This window comes from Rhinopithecus roxellana, chromosome 7, assembly GCF_007565055.1.
Source record: "Rhinopithecus roxellana isolate Shanxi Qingling chromosome 7, ASM756505v1, whole genome shotgun sequence".
NCBI lineage: Eukaryota > Metazoa > Chordata > Mammalia > Primates > Cercopithecidae > Rhinopithecus > Rhinopithecus roxellana.
This window is the reverse complement of record NC_044555.1, coordinates 53,507,365-53,524,832: the sequence shown is the minus strand read 5'-3', so window position 1 is coordinate 53,524,832 and position 17,468 is coordinate 53,507,365. Positions and strand designations below refer to the sequence as shown.

General features: G+C 35.9%; 1 protein-coding gene across 1 annotated transcript in view; it reads left to right on the top strand.

The window, feature by feature from the left end:
- Nucleotides 1-17,468, top strand: part of TEX11 (testis expressed 11) — a 323,051-nt gene that overhangs the window by 142,950 nt on the left and 162,633 nt on the right. Inside the window, exons 10-11 of the mRNA XM_030933980.1 lie at nucleotides 3,907-3,988; nucleotides 6,545-6,623. Coding sequence (XP_030789840.1) covers nucleotides 3,907-3,988; nucleotides 6,545-6,623 — 161 coding nt within the window. The remainder of the gene's footprint in view (nucleotides 1-3,906; nucleotides 3,989-6,544; nucleotides 6,624-17,468) is intronic.

Sequence of the window (17,468 nt, the reverse complement as noted above, 5' to 3'; positions counted from 1 at the left end):
AATACAAAATTAACCGGGCATGGTTGTGCATGCCTATAATCCCAGCTACTTGGGAGACTGAGGCAGGAGAATCACTTGAATCCAGAAGGGAGAGGTTGCAGTGAGCCAAGATTGTGCCATTGCACTCCAGCCTGGGCAACAAGAGGGAAACTCCATCTCAAAAAAAAAAAAAAAAAAAATCCTATTTTTTGTAAATAAAGATAGTTTTACTTCTTGCTTTCCAATCTGCATGCCTTTTGTCCCTTTTTCTTTTCTAATTTTTCTAGCAAGAACATTCATTACTATGTTACATAGAATTGGCAAGAGCAGTATCTTTTCCTAATCTTAGAAAGAGAGCTTTCAGTATTTTGCCATTAAGTATGGTGTTAGCTGTGGGTTTAGTATAGATGCCCTTTGTCAGGTTGAGGAAGCTCCCTTCATTCCTAGTTTTTCGAGAATTGTACAACCACTTTGAAAAACAGTTTGACGTTACTTGATAAAATAGAATTTGATCATACTGGACCACCCAGCAACTTCACTCCTAGGTATATACTTTAGAGAAGCGCTAGCATTTGTGTGCAAGGAGAGGTATACAGAATGCTGATTCCAGGATTGTTCATAATAGCATTTGCTTTGGGAACAGCTTAAATGTCCAAAGTAGAATGTGCAAATAAATTGTGATTTATTCATATAACAGAATACTATACAATAGTTGTTCTTAAACGTTAGCTTGTGTAAATATTACCTAGAATGTCTGTTAAACACGGTTTGCTCATTTATTACCGTACTAAACAGATAATAGAATTCATGTTGAATTGGAAACTTTCCATAACGCAAATCAGTAATAATTATTTTACACATTTTCCTACACACACGCACACACACAATTTGCTAGGCAATACTCCCAGCGTTTCTCATTTAGTAGGTTTTGGATGGGGCTTGCATTTCTAACAAGTTCCCAGATGGTGCTGATTCAAGGACCACCCTTTGAGAACCACGCTATATAGTAATGAAAACAAATAAGTTTCACGTATCAACATGGATGAATCTGAAAAAACATGATTTGAATGAAAGAAGTCACAGAAGAACTTAGATACTTTATAATTCTGTTTAAGTGAAGTTCAAATGTAGGCATAGCTAAATAATTGTGTTGGCTAGCTTGAGCTGTTATAACAAAATATTATAAACTGTGTGGCTTAAACAACAGAAGTTTATATCTCACAATTCTAGGGACTGAGATGTCCAAGATTAAAATACCAGACTTTTCGGTTCCTGGTGAGGGCCTTCTTCCTGGTTTGAAGATGGCCACATTCTTTCTATATCTTCACTTGGCAGAGAGAGAGAGAGAGAGATGATCATCTCTCATCTCTCTCATGTCTTTTCTTATAAGGGCACTTATCCCATTCATGAGGGCTCAGCCCTCATGACCAAATTACCTCCCAAAGCCCCCACCTCAAAATACCATCACATTGGGGTTTAGAGATTCAATATACGAATTTTAGAAAGACACAAACATTCAGTCCATAGCAACTATATATTGTGTATATATAAAGAAAAGCAAGGAAATCACCGCGTAAAATTCAAGGTGATGTTTACCTCTGTGAAGTGAGGAGGATGCATATGGGTAAGGATACATTTGAGGCTTCTTATGTGGCAATAATCTGTTTCTTAACCTTGGTAGTGAGGACACGGGTGTTTGTTTTATTATTATTCTGTAAACTTTACATATGCATTACACATACATATGTTTTATATACTCGTGTGTGTATGTGTTTGTGTGTGATACACTTCACACTAGAAATGAATACATTATCTTGAGAGCTTGCAAAATATTCAGATAGTGTAGTAATGCCTGCCATGATAGAGCTTCAAGGGAGGCAGCATATTATAATGGAAAGATTATGTCCTTTAGAGTCAGAGAGATCTGATTTCAAATTTCTGCTCTACTACTTACCAATTGTGTGACCATGGGTAAGTTACTTAACTTTATTTGGGCCTGCAAAACAAGATTCAAAATACTTATCTTGTATGTTTGTTGTACCTGGAGTCTGTTTCTCGGTAACTGATGATAAGAAAAAAATTAGCAAACAAAAATCTAAGGAAGGGAGCCGGGCATGGTAGTTCATGCCTATAATCCCAGCACAATGGGAAGCTGAGACAGGAGGATTGCTTGAGCCCAGGAGTTCGAGACCAGCTGGGCAACAAAGTGAGACCTGCCCCCCCAATCTCTACAAAAAAAAATTTTTTTTTTAAATTGCTGGCATGAGTGGTGCATGCCTGTGGTCCCAGCTACATTGGAGGCTGAGGCAGGAGGACCACTTGAGCCCAGGAAGTGGAGGCTGCAGTGAGCCATGTTTGTACCACTGCACTCCAGCCTGGGAGACAGAGTGAGATTCTGTCTCAGAAAAATAAAAAAACCTGCTAGGCCTCGTGGCTCACGCCTGTAATCCCAGCACTTTGGGAGGCTGAGGCAGGTGCATCACTTGAGGTCAGGAGTTTGAGACCAGTCTGGCCAACATGGTGAAGCCCCATCTCTACTAAAAATACAAAAACTAGCCAGATGTGTTAGAAGGCGCCTGTAATCCCAGCTACTCGGGAGACTGAGGCAGGAGAATTGCTTGAACCTGGGAGATGGAGGTTGCAGTGAGCCGAGATTGTGCCACTACACTCCAGCCTGGGCAATAGAGTGAGACTCCATCATAAACAAACAAACAAACAAACAAATAAACCTATGAAGATTGAAAAATAATGGTGAGAAAAGTTACAGAGAAGACAAGGATTTTGATAGTAGGGAGAAAGCTGATGGATTTAGCAGGCTATCTTCATGACTTCGGAAAGTGTATTTTAAGAGACAATAAAGATGGACAATATACGGTGCAAATGTTTATAGAAGTGAAGACCCGATGATAATAGAAGCAAAATGCCCATTTTCTGGAGTTGTTTGGTAATGAAATCAGTGAAAATCATATCTGGAATTCTTTGGTTTAAAAAAAAAAAAAAAACCAGAATGTTAAACTTGTGTGAGAATAGCAGACTCAAGGAAAACAGATGTTGCCAAGATCTGGAAGACCTCTATGTCTCTGAAGATAAAAGGGAATTGAACCCAATACATACTTCAACAAACCTGTAGGAAAGATGGTAATGCAATAAATCAAAATTGACAACTTCAGTTTATTCTTTGTACTAGTGTCACCTATATTTGCAAGCCCTTTTAATATCAGTGTTTACTTTCTCCAACTTTCTATTTTTAAGGCATCTCACACATGAATACCTGTAATTATGTGCAGAGTATGGAGCTAATGAGTACAGTGTTCATGTAGAGGTTAATTGGCTTTGTAGAGAGAAAAGTTCTGTTCTATGGGCCTAGACTGTACTTTTAGTCTTAGAAAGTTGTTTAAAGATGTACCCTGTAAGGCAAAAGTGGAACCGGGGAGATCACAGATGGCTTAGGGCCAACTAGCAGTGATTTAGAAACATTATTCATAGTACGTTGTTATTAATGATGAACACGACAGGCATATCTTATAGAAAAGACAATACGTTTTCTATTTTATTCTGCCATTGTTTGTAAAGGACCTTAGTTGTTAAAATCTCAAAAGAAAATAAAACTAGCTGGTTTGTGGTTTTGCTTACAAACAATGTGGCCTGAGATTCGTACAGGTTAAGTGTTAATCTTGTCATTAAATGTTTGTCACTCATTGGAAATATTTACATGTTCTTTTCCATATATTATTTCATTTAGATTGAATAAAATATTGGGAAATATCCTCAGGGATAGAACGAATGCTATGATATAATCTTATGTAATTTCGATTTCCTTTGATTATGAGTTATCCCAAGATGGTTGAATAAAGCAGGCAATTACTTGAAAATTGTCTTTTACATTCCACAATTTTAATATCATTGTGATTTCCTTGTTTAAAATAGGAACATTTAAATTCTACTGGGCTTTTCTTAAAAATGAAAATCCTCTTGAAAGGCGAAACACCTAATGAAGAACTCCTTGAAGGTATGATCTCTATATGTGAAGAGCACACCATTTTGAAACATCACTACAATTTGTTAAATATGAGATCTTTTGTAGTATATTAACAATAGGTGTAATTTGATGGTGGCTGAGAAGGAAAATGATCACCCAGGAAAGGGAAAATATTGTCACCCAGGAAGAAAGAGAGAAAGAAGAAAGAATAGTAGCAAATTTAAAACGTGTTTTTTTTTTTAAAGCTGAATAAAAGCAATCAGTTTTCAGTCCAGCAGAGAACTGTAGCTACCCAGCCTTTCTGAAGTTGTCTACCACCATGAAGAAAGATTACTTCTTAATGGGAAAAGCCTTTGTAATTCTGTGATTTTTATAATTACTTGTTTATAAACATTACTATTTATTTTTCATAACTCTCCAAGGACCAGAATGTACGCTGCACAAGAGTGGGTCATTGGGCAAGTCACTTAACTTTGCTTTGTTTCTTCATTTAGCAAAAGAGGTGTTATTATTATCTACCTCATCATGTTGTTTTGAGAATCTTATGAGAAAATGCGTATAAAGCATTTAACACCATACTGGTGCATAGTGTGTAATATATGTTACCTATTACTGTAGTTATTATTATTATTACTGTTATTACTACTATATGGATGCATTACATGAAGCAAAGCTATGCACACTAGCCCTTAACAGTTCAATTTCGTTTAGTCATAAAAACTACTCGAATTATTTTAATGTTGTACATGCTTTTTAGTAATCTTTAGGAGCTGCATTATTTGTACTATACAAAATTATATGTTAGTATAGTTACTGATAATCCAATAAATAATAACAATTTGTTATAGTTAGAACTATAATTCAATTTGGCAGTAGCCCTAAATTTAGTACTATTGAATCTTTCATTGGCCTCTAGAATTTTAGCCAATCACTTAAGAGACCTCAGAAGCTCAAATGTATTGGGGATTCTGCATCTCTAGGCAACAGTACCACCTCAGCATACACAGGTTGAAAAATGTTAGAAACCAGGAAGACAACTCTACTTTTTTGCATTGGGGGAATAAACAAACGAGCTAACCAACTAAAAGAATACACTTACTCAAACTAAGACAACACAGGAAGACCAGAGAGATTATTGGAGTCACCAAGTTGAAGTAGATTAGTTTGAGATGATAATTCCTCATGACAGTGTTTATCCAAATGTAGGTAAGAAGCAGAGTTTAAAATGAAATTGTTCTTTACTCACAGATTGTTTTTACTTAACTCAATCTAGATACTCCTGAAGTTGTAATGTCAGTCATTGTTTGATTACAGATTAGGAGGCTAACCCAAATCCAAGTTTTTTTATATTTAAAAATACTAGATTTTTACTGTGTTGCATTGAAAGAATATATGAAACTTGCGTTTTTATATTCTGTTTGTTGCTTTGCTGGTGAAAATACTTTACTCTTAAAATGGTCAGCCTAACTGCTGGCATTATTTCACTGATTTTTTTGTAGTAGAAAGACTGAAATTTAAAAATAAACATTTTTCATCATGAAAAGATAGCACATAATAATTTAAGACATTTTTGGAAAACACTAAAAATTCTCATGGTCCTACCATCCACTAGAAGCTCCTTGACAGTAGGAATTTTTGTTGTGTTTTATCCACTGCTGGGTTCTCAGCACAAAGCACAAAGCCTGGTACAGATAATATGCTCATTAAATATTTGTCAAATAAATAGAATCTAAACACAATCACTTTTAGAAATTTGATCACTTATTTTCAGTATTTTTTCTCTTAGTTTATTTTGCTTTTATTACAGAATTATAACCGTATAGTACATAAAACTTTGCTTTCTAATTTTTCACTTACTGATCTTATACATTTTTCATATTAGTGTATATTCATTTCTTTCCATGTTATTTCACATTCAGCAGTTTTAATGGTTGCACAATAGTTTATTGCTGCCCTGTAATAGATATACAGTGTATACTTCTTTTCTATTATTATCATAATCTACACTGCTTTTAATATTTTTGTTCATAAATTTTCCCCATATTTATTCCAGGTGACTTTTCAGAAGCACAATTTCTCTAAGGGAATAATAATAGCAGCTGGCATTTATTAAATGCTTACTAAGTGCTGAGTTGTTTGCTATATAATTTCCATACATTATCTCAGTTAATCCTCTCAACAACCCTGAGAAATTGGTGGTATATTCTCCATTTTATAGGTGACAAAACTAAGAGCTTAACTTGCCTATGGCTATACAAGTAGCAAGTGGTTTCAAATTTAGATCTGTTTGACTTCAGATACCAAACTCTCTACCCCAGTGTTCTTAGCATATAGTATTGCCAAGTTGCTTTTCGAAAGGATTGCACCAGATTACTTTGCTATCTGTGCAAGAGTGCCTGTATCATGACACTCTCCAGCACTGGATGTTAATACTTCAAAAGAAGATTTTGATAAATTGTTAGGCAAAACATGGTATATGGCAAACATTTAGTAAGTAGATTTTGAATAGAGGAAAATTATTGAAAACAGCTAAGCTTCCTCAAAAATGAAACTGATAATAATTATTTCATTTTTTCATCTTGTTAGCTGTCATGGAAATACTACATCTTGACATGCCCTTAGACTTCTGTCTGAACATTGCTAAACTGCTGATGGATCATGAAAGGTACAGTATTGATTTCCCTTTCTCTAAAGACTAACAGTTTTTGGCTAGGCACCGGTGGCTCACACCTAGACTCCCAGCACTTGGAGAGGCTGAGGCAGGAGGATCTGAGCCCAGGAGCTTGAGACCAACCTTGGCAACATAGCAAGATCCCATCTCTACAAAATATTTTTTAAAAAATTAGCCGGCATGGTGGCATGTGCCCGTAGTCATAGCTACTTGGGAGGCTGAGGTGGGAGGATCACTTGAGCCCAGCAGTTCAAGGTTACAGTGAACTATGATCGTGCCACTGCATTCCAGCATGGGCAACAGAGCAGGACTCTCTCAAAAATAATTTTAAAAATTTAGTCCCTCCTTCATGCTAGCCACGTATCAAATCCAAATAGCCGCATGTAGCTAATGGCTGCCCTATTGGACATTACAGATTTAAAAAATTTCTGTTATCACAGGGAAGTTCTATTAGGCAGCACTGGTTTAGACCCTCTATTTCTTTTAATACAGACAACATTCAAAATAGCTCTTTTCTGGCAGCCACATCATGTGGTTAATTTCCTGGACTCATGAAACTATATCTTTACAATGTCAATTGCTCTTAATGCCTCATATCCTCGACTTTTATGGTGAAGTACCCATTAACCATGCTTTACAAACTATTAAATTTCAGCCTGATTGCTACAGCCTATTTTTTCAGTTGTTCTGATCTTTGTGAATTTCAATTTTATAATGCAATGTATTAACTATTCCTCCCAGTTTGTGTCATCTTCAAATTTGGTATTGCCACCTGTCTTCATCTAATTCAGGGGTCTACAAACTTTTCTTACAGGGTAAGATATAAGTATAAACTTTGGGCTTGTGGGCCACACAGTCTCTGTCACAACTCGTCAACTCTGCCGTCCTAGTGCAAAAGTAGCCATAGACTAATCATAAACAAATGTGTGTGGCTTTATTCCAGTAAAACTTTATTCATAAAAACAAGCAGAGCAGCTGGACTGCAAGCCATAGTTGTCTAACTCCAGATAGTTTGATAAACAGGGCAAAACTGAGGCTAGAACCTTCGTGGCAGTATGGATTAGTCTCCAGGTTAACATCAATCCATTAATCGATACTTTTTAGTGTACAATCGTTGAACCTGTTATAAATCCACCTAATTATACAGCCAGATGACCTAATTTCCTTCATCTTGTTCACAAAAATTTCATGGAACTTAATTTTTATTTTTTAAAGTTTTGGTTGTTTTTACCCTTCCTCCTTCCAAAAAGAATTTGAAACTTCTTCTATTCAAAGCTCTGAAAATTGAAATAGAAAATCAAAACCCTGAAAAGGAGGAAGCAAACATGCAAAACTCAATGGCTAGTATAGTTGCCGTGGTAAAGCATTCAATTTAATGGTAAACTTTCTTGCAGCCAGGGAAAGGGGGCTATGTGATATTTTATACAATTTTCATTATTAAATAACAAAAGCTAACATTTACTGATACTTGCTTTGTACCAGGCACTATTCTAAATTCTTTACATTATAAATTATGAAATACCTCTAAGGTAATTTGATTAACTCAATTTTGCAGGTGAGAAAAATGAGGGTTAGATAGAAAAAAAATTGCCCACAATTGCATAGCTAGGAAGGAGCAGAGTGGAATTTAAACATGTTTGCAGAGCTCACACTTTTTACTACTGTAGTAGAAGGAATACATTCAATACTACATTCCAAAGCTAGAAAAATCACTAGAAAAAGTTTACAAAGTGGTGGACTATGGGCTGGGTGTGGCGAGAGATGTGTTGCATACAGTTGAATTAGTTGCCAACATTTAACATTCAGGAAATTTCACATAAAAATTCGGTTTTCTTAATATATATATATGGTTTTCTGATTTCTCTTGAAAAAGTTGAAAAATCTGGAAACAATTGGCCGGTATTTCCACTAAGCAACCATCAGTTGGAGCTAAGTAGCAGTTGCCACCTTTATACATAGGGCGTGTGTTCTCCAGTTTGTCGCAGTCCCCAGAATTCCTTATTTTTTCCCATATGTTGTACATCAAGTTGCCATTTATCTTTTTTTGTATGTTATTATTATAGCAGATATAAGAGGAAAATAAAATATGGCACCCACATCTCTACCCAAAGTAGAATGAAAGCTAGACTGAGATGTTGCAAGAAAATGGAAAGAATAAATTCCTTTCTGATAGAAGTAAAAAAGATTCTGTGTTTAATATGCAAAGTGTGTTTGCATCAATGAATACAACCTAAGAGCCCATTATAAAGCAAAATATAGTACAAACTACAACCAGTACCTAGAAAATCTGTGTAATGAAAAATAATTCAAAAAGAGGACTGAAATTTCAACTGGGTTTATTTTGGAAAGTGAATAAAATAAGCAATCCTGTTGTAAAATGCAGTTATGTAGTTATATATTAAAGGAAAAGATTGCCCAGGCATTAGCTCTTTTACAGATGACAGCTTTGCAAAAAAGTGTCTACTGAGTCACACAATGTATTCTTAAATTTCAAATCCAAATCTAACCAGAAATGCTGTTGTTTGGCACATTGAAGATACAGCTGAGAATTTATTGGACAAGTTACTCAAGGAAGGTAATTTATTTTTGGTGTTTTCTGTTCATAGACATAAATAATAGTGCCCAGTAAAGCATATTTATTTGTGGTGTCAGTGAGAATTTTGATATGATAGAACTTTTGAACGTGGTGCCTGTGTCTTAAGTTTAATGTAGACTGGTCAAAATAACTTGTGTGACTACAGAAGCTATTTCTGCAATGGTTAACATAAGTATCATAATGATATGATACTTAAATCCAAGGTGGCAGTGTTTTTAAACATAAAAACTTCAGTGTAGTAATTGTATGTATTCACCAGGAAACATTGTCCTAAAAAGATAAAAAATGAAGCATGTATATAGTAACAATATATGTATACCAGATATCCTTCTGTGGCTTCAACCGAGATTATTGCTTTTTTTGGATGGTTTGGATGCACAATACAGTAGTTGCATCTGCTTCTTGTAGATTAGGGGGCTTAGTTGTATGTGGTGTTGTCACAGCTTGGGTTGCCCTGGAAGCAAATTTTGAGAGGGAGGTTAACGTGAAGATAATTTATTAAAGTGTTCTTTCAGGATCAACACCTGTGAGGGGAAGGGACTGCAGCTGGACTAATGGGAGAAGTTGGCCTAGGTATAGTCAGAAGGCCTCAGCCTTACTTATTGGGAGCTCTGAAGCTGGGATAGTCCCTCCGAATTGTCCTCAGCTAAGGTCAGAGGGCCGGTCCTTACAGCCCAATGTTGACTAGTCTCTGTATGCCAGTTACCCTGGGAAAGGAGAATGACGTTGGGTGTGGCAGCTTTTTTCAGTCTAGCAAATTCCTAAAGAACAACTGGGGAATAAATACTTCACTTCTGAAGAGGAGTTTTGGGGATGTAGTGCAGCATTTATGTCAGATGCTGAAGATATATTTTTTGAACTGTTGAAAGAATTCAACTTGTGCATATCATCCAAGAGAAAATCCCTGACTCAGTTAGATGATTGACCTTTTTGGTGAATATGATAATCCATATAAACACTCTGAATCTTTCTCTGCAAAAGTGCTCATAAGTAGTTACACAGATGTAAAATTTAATTCACATGGTCTTAGTGAAGTCATTTTTTGGGGAAATACTTTTGGCAAGGAATAATCTGGCTTACTTTTCTGTGCTGAAATTGGTGTCCAGAGATGGAAGTGATTGCTTAAACTACATATTCACAACTGTAGGTTTAAAGAGTGAATTCCAAAAAGGAAGTTTTCTGATTTCCAACATTATGGTAATGAAAAATATTGCCTATTTTGTCTTTTTCAATTAATTTTACTAATGTCAGTAAAGAACTACAAATTGAAGAAATTGAACTGCATTGTAGTGTGGTACTGAATCCTAATTAGACAACTTTGGAATATCAGTATATAGTAGACATTTGCTGCTTTTGGCCATCCATCATTTTATTCATTCCACTTTCCTCTTGATACAGTACCCAAATTTCCACTTAAGTATCTGCTTCTCCCTATCAGCCCATGTGGACATTGACATATTGGTGTAGAAGAAAGGATTTTAGCTTTCTATTTACAAGTCAACAAAGTAATCAGTTTCAAAGGAAAATTTGATAAATTATTTATATTTTTAGATTTCAAATTTAAAATATAGCTTCTCTTTTCCTACCTGTTCGTACTATGTGTTAATGTGCTTATACCATCGTTCAGTTAATGATTCAGTTTAATTACATATCTGGCAGTGGATTTTGTTACAGTCTGCTTCACTCATTTATGTTACATATTTGGCTTCTGTAGACAGTGTAGGAAGTTGCATTATATAATGGACAATGCTTTTAGTAATTGTATAGCAAGAGCATAAGTATATTTTACAGAGTAAAGTTTTTTGTTTTGTTTTGTTTTGTTTTGTTTTTTGCAATGAATGCTAAGCATGCAGAACATTAACTGTTAGAAAGTGAATGAAGTGGCCAGGCGCGGTGGCTCATGCCTGTAATTTCAGCACTTTGGGAGGCTGAGGCAGGTGGATCGCCTGAGATCAGGAGTTCAAGACCAGCCTGGTCAACATGGCAAAACCCCGTCTCTACTAAAAATACAAAAATTAGCTGGGTGTGGTGGCAAACGCCTGTAATCCCAGATACTCAGGAGGCTGAGGCATGAGAATCGCCTGAATCCAGGAGATAGAGGTTGCAGTGAGCCGAGATCGTGCCACTGTACTCCAGCCAGGACGACAGAGCAAGACTCCATCTCAAAAAAAAAGAAAAGAAAAGAAAGTGAATGAAGTTCTGTAATGGACTAAGCTAATGTAGTTCAGAGCTAGTTTTCCGATGATCCACCTTGATGCAAGGATAAAATTTTGAATATATAGAATGGATGGAAATACTATGTCTCTTAAGCGATTTTTTTTTTATTTCACCTTTTACAGTCAAGCTTCATTAGAAGACAGAGAACAGACAATTCCAGGTTATATACTTATTAGATCCTAGTAATATCTGGTACTATTTAAGGGAAAAGCATATGCTTTGGATTGTAGAAAAGCAGGTGAATGGCTTGATGCTGTTATTGAGTCATTTTTCTGAATTTGTTAGATTATCAAACTCTCTGACATTAACATTTAAGTAAGCTTGCAAAAGATAAGATTAATTTGCTGTGTCTTTCTCAGGGAATCCTTGTTGCTTTATGTTAGTGCTTCTCAAACTTTAATGTGTATATGATCGGCTGGATCAGCTGAAGATCTTGTTAAGGTGCAGATTCTGATTTGGTGGGTCTGGAATGGGGCCTGATCTGCATTTCTAACAAGCTCGCAGGTGATGTCAATGCTGTTGGTCTGTGGCCCATTCTTGGAGTAGTATGGTTTGGGAATCCACTGCCTCCTTAAAAAAAAAAAAAAAAAAAAAAAAAAAAGAAAAAATCAGAACTTCTCCTGTCCCCAGTCTTCATCACCCCTCCAGTTATCCATAATTCCTGAAAGACTTCTTTAATTTATAAGTCTCATCTACAAATTATCTTAGTTCTAGATGTAAATTTATTTGATCCAGGGGTCCTGAACACTTTTATGGCAACTAAGTTACTGTTACTCCTAACCTTGGACTTTAATCCTCTTTTAAAATTTTGTATCTGTTAAAAAAATTCTACAAACATACTATGACTGTAATGAAAATTTTAAAACAAAAAGGATCACATCTAATATTATTATCCTAACAATCTGCTTTTAGTTTCTTCTTTCCTTTAATTCCTTATCAGTATTGGTGCATAATTTTTCCTAGTTATAATTTTAGCATTTGTCATTTATGTTGTTATTGGTGAAAGGCGTCAGCCCCCCACCTTTTTTGGATGCTGATTAGGTAAGCTTAATCAGTTACTGTTTATTCCAGTGACAAGAATACTAAATCAAATAAACAAAGGGATTTTGAATTGCAATTAGACTACCAAGATAGAATCAGAAACCTAGAGATAGTGATCTGGGAAAGTCAATGCACCAAATAAAAAATACAGAACAAGAATGTAGGAGATCAGATTGACATTTCCAAACTAAAATGAAGAAGAGAGGAGAGCAGCAGCAGGCTTGTGAAGTCAAGATCAGAATCCTTGGAAGTCAGATAAGTGATACAGGGAAGCAATTTGTTCAGGCTCATCAAGTAAAAATAAAAAAGAGAAAGCCTTGCATCCTAACCATTATATTCCCAGCCTTCCTGTTGCATAAAGCCTGATATTGTTTTATTAATATAATAGTTTTTGAACACACTGTTGAAAGTTATAATAAAATATTTCAGAGATATCTAGATTCTACACATTAAATGAGTTCCTGAAAAGTTCTGTTCAGAGAAAATTTGATATGGTGTTATTTTTCCATAAACTTACACTATACAAATAAAATGATTTACCTCCAAAAAATGTTTGGCTCCAAGATATAATAAAGTTATACTTAGGAATGTAGCTGAATTTTACGATTGTATGTTTAAATGAAATACATTCTTATCATAATGTAATAATAAGTACTTGAGGTGGGTTGCAGAAATGGCATGCTAGCTGAGTGAGATAATATCCTGACAATACAGAAAAAGAGATAGGTACAATATTGAAGACCTCATACTCAATAATAATTCCTTTCTGGGATAGAGCTAAAAGATTATCAGCCACTGAGAAATAAAAGCAAACATCAACTGACCCTTGGGATTTTAATTAATCATGTTCATTCAGATATTCCCATGTAGCAGCCACTATCTGAGCTCAGTATTGGTAATTGTTATCACCCTAGATCTTTTCTCTTCTCCTGTTTCAGGTTGAGTATCGCTGTAATGTACTTTGTAGGACATTCGTTTTTATGTTGTTGTTGTAATGAGCATTACTTATGAGTTTATTTTTAGGAATCATAGTTCCAGTCTGTGGGAAATGAAGGTGGTACAGAATACACACCCAGTTCCTGAATCTTTAGTATAGATAAGTTTTGTTGAGATAGATAAGTTTGTGGCTTTTTTCCCTAGGGGGATTGGTTTTAGGGTATTTGAGATGGGAAAAGAAATTGTTTTTTTTTTTTTTTTTAATTACTTCAACTTTTATTTTAGATACAAGGGATACATATGCAGGCTTGTTACACGGGTATATTGTACCCTAGTAGTGAGCATAATACCCAATAGGTAGTTTTTCAACCCACATGCTCTCCACCTTTCCCCCTCTACTAGTCCGGTGTCTATTATTCCCATGTTTATGTCCATGTGTGCTCAATGTTTAGCTCCCATTTATAAGTGAGAACATGGAGTGTTTGATTTTCTGTTCCTGTTTCAATTTGCTTAGGATTATGGCCTCCAGCTCCATCCATGTTGCTGCAAAGGACATGATTTCATTCTTTTTATGGCCGCATAGTATTCCATGGTATATATATACTACATCTTCTTTATCCAATCCACCATTGATGGACAGCTATGTAGATTCCATGTCTTTGCTACTGTGAATAGCACAGTGATGAACATATGAGTGTATGTGGGGTTTTGTGTATAATCTATTTTCCTTTGGGTATATACCCAGTAATAGGATTGCTGGGTCTAATGGTAGCTCTGTTTAAAATCCTTTGAGGAATCTCCAAACTGCTTTCCACAGTGGCTGAACTAATTTACATTTCCATTAATAGTGTATAAGTGTTCCCTTTTCTTGCAGCTTTTCCAGCATCTGTTGTTTTTTGACTTTTTAATAGTAGCCATTCTGACTGGTATGAGACAGTATCTCATTGTAGTTTTGATTTGCATTTTTTTTTGTGATTAGTGCTGATGAGCATTTTTTCATATGTTTGCTGGCAGCTTGTATATCTTCTTTTGAGAAGTGTCTGTTCATGTCCTTTGCCCATTTTTTAATGGGGCTATTTGTTTTTTGCTTGTTGATTTTTAAAAAAATCACCTTTCTGGCAAGCTTGTTGATTTTTTTAAAGTTCCTTATAGATTCTGGGATATTATACCTTTGTTGGATGCATAGTTTGTGAATATTTTAATATTCTTTTGATAGTTTTTTTTTTCTGCTGTGCAGAAGCTCTTTAGTGTAATTAAGTCTCATTTGTCAATTTTTGGTTTTGTTGCAATTGCTTTTGGGGACTTAACCAAAAATTATTTGCCAAGGCTAATGTCAAGAAGGCTATTTCCTAGGTTTGTAAAGGTTGGTTGCTCTTGGAGAAAGAGTTCAATTTTCCTTACCTCATTGTGTGCACTGACATTCATTTTATCAACAAAATTTGTGCCTAGTGCAACATGTTGTCTGGGGTCTGGTTGTAGATACAAGAACTGTAAGAAACATACATTTCTCTAGTGAATTTATAGCCTACTATAATAAATTAAGCATATATATGCTTGATCAGTTGAGTAACAATAAAATTCAGAATATGAGAAATGTATGGTATAGGCAAAAATAGTATATGAATTTAGAGAGAGTGAAAGATCACTGTTAGCTCTATTAGTCAGAGAATGCTTGATGGGGGCTGGGGCCTTAGAAATGGATAAGATTTGCATAGGTGAAAGAGTAGGAATTACTAGCAGGAAGATCAGAGTGAGCACAAGGCAGGTGTGGGGACAATAATTTAGTCCAATAAAGTATTTAGTATCGTTTATGCAAAGGGTACCATGTGGAAAACATAGGCACCACTTGCAGAGAATTTACAAGTCTTACTGGAAAGAGGGTATATGTAAAGATAACAATATAAGACAGCACATGGAAAATGGGGATAACTGACAAATTGGTGTAGGAATTCAGAAGAGGCCTAGATCGTCATGGACTAGGAACATCAGAAAGTCTTATTTGAAGGTGAGGCTTGAGCTGGGCTTTGATGGTGGGGTAGGATTTAGAATAGCAGAAAGGAAGAGTTAGGACATCTGTGGTAGGGGCTATAGCATAAGTATATATGGGGACAATATGGTCTATTTAGAATATGATGACTAATGAATCCGAGAGGATTTAGCATAAGTTTTATACAAGGAGTATAAGGAAATATAAAGTTAGAGAAGTAAATTGGAATCATTTATTAAAATCCTTAATTATTAGGTTAAAGGACTGTATGATATAGGCAAATGGGGATCCACTGAAGGTTTCCAAATAGGATAGTGATATGCTAATAGCAATAATATACAAGAATTTGAGAGATAGGGAGATTCACTGAGTTGCTGCAAGTAGCGCAAATGTGAAGTAATAAGAACCTGAAACTAGGTTGATAGTGGTGGAAATTCATTCTTTCACGTTTGAATTCCTACAATGTACCAGTCATTTTGTTGCTAGGCATTGAAGATGCAGAGATTAAATAATATGCATGTCCCTGGTGGTCTCAAGGATGTCACTACTTAATGGGGAAGATAAGCTCATAATTATGAAACAAATACAATCACAGAGTATTTTTATATCATCAAAGTGGGGGAGGTTAGAGGATAATTTATGAAGACAAAACTATTCTACCTCTTGCCTACCTATTTGGCATTAGAATTAATACAGTTTTGACTGACTTGCCAGCCGTGCACTATCCTTAGGACCTATCTTTTTTTTTAAACATTTCCTAGTAAAGCCATAAACCATACAAATTAGCACTTGTCATAAACCATACAAGTAAGGAATCTTTCTCTCAGATTCCAGAACAGGAAATGGAAAGAAGTGATGGAAGTGAAAGACATTATGATGGAAGAATCAAGAAGATTTGTAACTGGGTATAGGGGGTGGGGAACAGGGAGGCAGAAGTGGATAGACCGATGGCAACAGACACAAGATGATGCAGTGTCCTGGAGGAGCTGGTATAAATAGTATGGAATGTATGTATAGAATGTACTTGAACAGTAAAGAATGAAGATTGAGAAAAAGAATAATGATTTTGAATACTGGACTCAGTAGTAACTTCAAACATCTTTATAATAGCTGTCATTCACTCAATGCTTACTTTGTACCAGACACTATTCTAAGGGCTTTTAATTTAATATATGATTTAACCTTCCACAAATATTCTGTAAGGTAGGTAGTATTAGCATCTTCCACATTATACAGATGGGGAATATATTAGTCCATTCTCACATTGCCATAAAAAATACTTGAGGCTGGGTAATTTATAAAGAAATAGGCTTACTTGGCTCACGGTTCCACGGGCTGTACAGGAAGTGTTGCTGCATCCGTTTCTGGGGAGACCTCAGGGAGCTTTTACTCATGGCAGAGGGCAAAGCAAAAGCAGGCATCTTACATGGCAGGAACGAGAGAGAGAGAGAGAGAGAGAGAGAGAGAGAGAGAGAGAGAGAGAGAGAACACACTTTGAAATGACCAGATCTCATGAGAGCTCCATCATGAGAATAGCACCAAAGGGATGGTGCTAAACCATTCATGAAGGATCCACCTCCATGATTCAATCACCTCCCACTAGGTCCAACCTCCAACACTGGAGACTATAGTTGAACGTGAGATTTGGGTGGGGACACATGTCCAAACCATATCAGGGAAGTTAAGAAAATTGACCAAGGTCACAGAGCTAGTAAGTAGTGGAGCAAGGATCTAAACCTAGGCTGGCAAGTTTCAGAACCTGTACTCTTAATTGCAGTGCAATACATACGGCCTATCTAAAGCAAATGTAGAACAGACAGGAGAAATGCAAGAGATAAAGGAGACGTTAGGAATTAGAGATAGCTGTAGTAGATCACCTACCTGTTTGGAATATTTTGGCAGTAAATTGGAAAGAAAGGATAAAAATGGTAGAGGGGACAAATGGGAAAATCCAACCCCACTAACACCAGTATAGGGGAGATTGTGCATGTCCAAGGCAGAGGAAAAGAATCCTGTATGGAGGGAGGTATCCAGAGGGCTAAAGAGAGGGTGTAATGGAAAA